The sequence below is a fragment of the Macrobrachium nipponense genome, chromosome 11, assembly GCF_015104395.2.
Source record: "Macrobrachium nipponense isolate FS-2020 chromosome 11, ASM1510439v2, whole genome shotgun sequence".
NCBI lineage: Eukaryota > Metazoa > Arthropoda > Malacostraca > Decapoda > Palaemonidae > Macrobrachium > Macrobrachium nipponense.
The window spans coordinates 2,247,087-2,252,086 of record NC_061087.1 but is presented as its reverse complement, the minus strand read 5'-3'; the positions used below and the strand labels follow the sequence as shown (position 1 = coordinate 2,252,086).

The following is a 5,000-nucleotide window of genomic DNA, read 5'->3' as shown; positions in this document are numbered from 1 at the left end:
GGCTCCATTGGTAAGGTTGATACTATTATCGTGTTGTTTTATCATTGAAGATTCTACATCTGACATTTGTATCGACAGCTGCTTTTGTATAAAATTAGGGAAGAGTTCCAATCCATGGTATGGTTCACGTTGTTTATATGATGGAAAACTAGTGAACTATGTTGTTCTTATCTAACTGAGCGCTTATGTTGAGTTATCTTTCTGCGAGATTTTCCTATGAATCCAAAGTATGACTTATCACAATCTCTTCAGGGGATTTCATAAACTCCTACATCTTTAGAAATTGGTTTTCTGCTGAACATTAATTAAGGATTTTCCCATGGTATTAGGATAAGTGAAGACGAGAGGGTTGGAGTGACCTAAGATTTGTGTGATCTCTCGTAAATTATCCATGCGAGGGATTATGATTTCTCTTTGCTTTATGTATGGCTTTTTCTATTATGTGCTTGGGGTATTTTAACAAGATAAGTTGATTTCTGTTTGCTTCAAGTTCTTTGTTAAGAAAATCTGGGAAGCAAATTCTCAGGGCTCTAAGAAATGAGTTACTTGCTATACCAAGTTTAATCTAAATATCATGATAGCTATAAAAATGTGTGTATGAAAGTGAAAATGTCGCTTTCCTGAAGACAGTGAATTTATAGTTATTAGTTCTGATGATTAAGACATCTAAAAAGGGGATTTGGTTATTGTTTTCTCGTTCTAATTTCAATTTTATGCTCACGACCAGGGAATTTACTTACACACACACACACATATATATATATATGTATGTATTATATATATATATATATATATATATATATATATATATATATATATATATATATATACTGGAAAAAACGTTCTCTTACAACAGAATTCCATCTGATAAAAGGAGACCACAAAAAACGCCAAAATATGGAAAGAAAGTACTATAATTCAAAGACTGCTGTCTCTCTCTTCAGGTAGATAATGAATGAGAAAAGTTATAGAAAATAAAATACTGCCTCTTCTGTAACGTTTCTCATTTCCATATTTTGGCGTTTTTATGGGCTCATTTCATACATTATATATATATATAATATATATATATATATATATATATATATATATATATATATATATATTTATGTATATATATATATATATATATATATATATATATATATATATATATATATATATATATATATATAATTATAACATCACTGTGATTCATGTACGTGCATTAAGCTACAAATGTCCTTTAATAGCACACTCGCTCTATCTCGGCATTAATATATTTTCATTTATGTTAACCGAAGGGAAATTTTTCCACGTGAGAACGAAATTATTATAAAATCAAAAATTCCCCTTCAGTTACATGAAAATATAATAATGCAGAGGTAGAGTGATTTGGGTGTTAAAAAACCTATAAATGGAAGCCTGTATGAAACACGATTTTGTAAATTACCTGCTCTTTTGACTCATGTTGAAAATGGATTATTTAATAAATACCATCACTTTAACGTTACTACAAAATGACAGAGATGTACAACCACTTATATGCAGCTCTACCACAAAGAAAGAGAAACACTTGGTATTTTTAACCCGGTATGCATCCACTGTTGCGGCATGTTTAGTACAAGGCCGTTGGGGATGACCGTAAAAGTATAAACAAAAGACCGTAAATATCATAAAGATAATGACGCGCAAGAAATATTAGTCCTAGATAACGATCACCGAAAACCCTTAGGGACACTATCTAGGAAAGATCCGGTATTTTAACCCACTGTTGCAAGTTCCCTGTGGTACTTCTACACACACATACACACACACACACACGTGTTTTATTCACGGTGAGCAATTTTTAAATGACTTTGTAAGATAATCATAATACAGATATGCTTTTGCTATGAACAGCTCTGATATTTCATGCATGAGGTTCAAAAGATTCTTTATTCTATCGGCCTGTGGCGATTTCAGGTTTGAGTGGCCGACCCCGAAGAGGCGCGACGACGGGAACTTTGGTCTTGGTGTTTTCCTTCTGCTACGAAGAAGAAGGAGACGAGGAACCAGACAGTCTGTCTGTGGCGAGAGGAGCAGAATCGTCCCTCAGTTCTGGCGATGTTTCATCTTGCGTGTAAACTGCGAATGTAAATAAAAATGCATTTCAACAATGATCACTAACATCACCGAATTTCTCATGCTTTCGTCATCCCGCCAGTCTATAAATGGTTACAGGCTCATGACAGGTAAATGAGCCTCCTGATAAAGTAAGGCCACATTTAGACCCTTATCTACAGCTCTATCAAGTCCAAGTCTAAGCTGTATTGCTAGATGACGTGGTCTATAAATAAGTTCTAATACCTAAAAATTAATATGCGTCTGAACAAAAGCGTTTTCTTAGTTGTAATATACGTACAGTACATTTACGTTATTTTAGAGGAATTTATGAAAATAACAGTATATTGAAAGCAAACTGGAATGTGCAAGGCAAAAACATGAAAGAAAAAAAAAGAAAAACGGGACTGTGTATCTGGTTTCCTGCAAATTCGTCTAACTCCTTACTTTTATATATATACCCAATATGTTGCAGGTTGAAATGTTGTGAATAAAATATTATATTTAACTAAAACATTAAAAATCGGCATTTTGGAAACGAAAGAATCCTACAATGAAATGACTTAGAATACTATTTATTTCGTACGATATCTACTCATGAGAAACGGTTAAAATTCAATATTGTCTTCATAAACCGTACAAAAGAAATAGAGATGTTTCAACGGTGTGAAAGGTAATGCAATTAGGTATCAATTAAAACAATGAAGTCAAAAGATATCCATCATTCATTTTCATATTAAAATCACAAGAAGGCTTAACACGGCTTTTGCGGCAACAATATGAATATAATGCAAAAGTTTGTTGCTACTTCACTGAATGTTATTAACCAGACAAAAAGAATACATTGTAAAGTACTAATACGAATTCTTATCGACACCGAAACCAGCTCTTTTTTTTTTGTTTGCAGATACTAGAGCGTTGTCTATTTTGTTTACTATTTACGCTAACCTGCCAGACTGGAAAAGCCACTGTTAAAACTTCAGTTTCATGCAACTCGGTCGTGAATAATTGGGTATGAATTCTACTCTCTTGGATTATGTATTACAACCTTTTCTTGGAGAGCAAAAATCTGCCAAAAGCGATGCTGATACATTGGTCACTGAAGAAGACCAGGTATATCTAATTTCACCCGTATCGTCCAAAAAGAAATAGATGAAAGGATGATACAAGTTACGTGCTCATAAAAAAACAGTGGCCCCGACTAAGGATTAAGCAGAGAAGAAGAAGAGAATCCTTGTTTTTGCTGTTGATGCTATTGTTACTTTTGTTAACGAATAACCTCTAAAGATATTGCATTATCGTTTTGAGAAACTTGTTTCACACTTATATATATACCCGTTGTACAGTTAATGTTGCTACAAACGACCTTCAGCGGGAAATATCTCGCGAATATTATTTCCTGAAATAGCTCATTATATCTCCTAAGTGTCTCAAGTGCTGTGCATAAGTCTATTCTGCTGATCTGCGGATACTGACCTCAGATAACAACGTTCCGTAGTCCTATGGCTTACCTCTTCTGTTGCCGATTTTGAATCTGGTCAGCGTCAGAGTGACGAGCACCCCAAGAACGCAGGCTGAGCCGCAAGCGAAGGCTATCACGTAGCGGTAGTACCAGCCTCTGTTGTGGAAAGGATTGCATTGTTAATCAGAGAGTCTGAACTCTTAGTTTTTTATTAAAATTAATTTTGGTGTATTACACACACACACACACACACACACATATATATATATATATAATATATATATATATATATATATATATATATATATATATATACACATATATAATGTACATAAGCATACATACATAGATGTATGTATGTGTATATATATATATATATATATATATATATATATATATATATAATATATATATATATGTGTGTGTGTGTGTGTAAATGTCTGAATACGGGAACTTGTATCTTTAGAAAACTCAAATAGGGTATGTCTGTTGATATCTTAATTTTCATCATGCAGCACATCGAAAGGTTTATTGGCACTGAGTATTATGTAGTTCAGAGGACATATGAGCGATTTAACCACTGAAATTATTGCAAATAGATGGATAGAGTAGACCGATACCGTGAAACTCAAACATGGAAATTGCGAAGTGTAGAGTTGTTTGTATTACAGTTTACAAAGAAGGTTCACAGGTGGAGGTTGAAATAACCTGAGATTTTACAATCTGTCATTTACCTATTTGAGTTTTCTGGAGATGCAAGTTTCGGTATCCTGACATACTTACATTCACGCTTTATATATACAAAAAAAAATACATACATTATATATATGTACACATTCACATATTCATGTATATATAGTGTATATACTTTATACTATGTTTTTATCTTACAAATGTGGACTCAGAAGGTATTAATAGTAGATTCACATCAACTGCGCATCTGAAGTCTAGTTCAGTCCCTTACGATGCTCCTGACTGGCTGCTGATAAGCCAATCACACAGGGCTGGAAACTCTCGGTCTCTCTCTCGAGATACTTTTGAAAGATGTATCCCTCAGGAGAGGTAGAACATACATCCTGCCTATGTGAACTCTCTCTGGAGACTGAGAGTTTCCAGCCCTGTGATTGGCTTATCATTACCCAATTAGGAGCGTCGTAAGGGACTGGCCTAGACATCAGATGCACAGTTGATTTTAATCTACCATAGCTTTCTGGTTCCCTGAAGTTCTTATAGAAAATTCGAAACCCGTGACTCATTTTGCTTTGCCTGCGATCTACCATGGTCAACTAACTGTCATGTACGTAAATCATAACGTGTGTCAAAGAGATACACAATGGCTTTCAACGAAACGGGTTTTATTCTGAGGTCGGAATTCGAGAAGTGCGACTAGGCTCTCTCGTTGGTGAGGGGGACGTCATATCTAGAAGGTGAAGCAAGCCAAAAGAGCCTGAAAAAT

At 34.3% G+C, this 5,000-nt stretch overlaps 1 protein-coding gene across 2 annotated transcripts in view; it reads right to left on the bottom strand.

The window, feature by feature from the left end:
• Positions 1–1,176: 1,176 nt before the first annotated feature.
• The window catches only part of LOC135216497 (major facilitator superfamily domain-containing protein 12-like), a 35,957-nt gene continuing 32,133 nt past the window's right edge, over positions 1,177–5,000 (bottom strand). For both annotated transcript variants that reach the window (XM_064251956.1, XM_064251901.1), the window contains exons 8-9: positions 3,594–3,700; positions 1,177–2,106 (exon numbers count right to left, since the gene is read on the bottom strand). In XM_064251956.1, the coding sequence (XP_064108026.1) occupies positions 2,009–2,106; positions 3,594–3,700 (205 nt within the window). In that variant the 3' untranslated portion in view covers positions 1,177–2,008. The remainder of the gene's footprint in view (positions 2,107–3,593; positions 3,701–5,000) is intronic.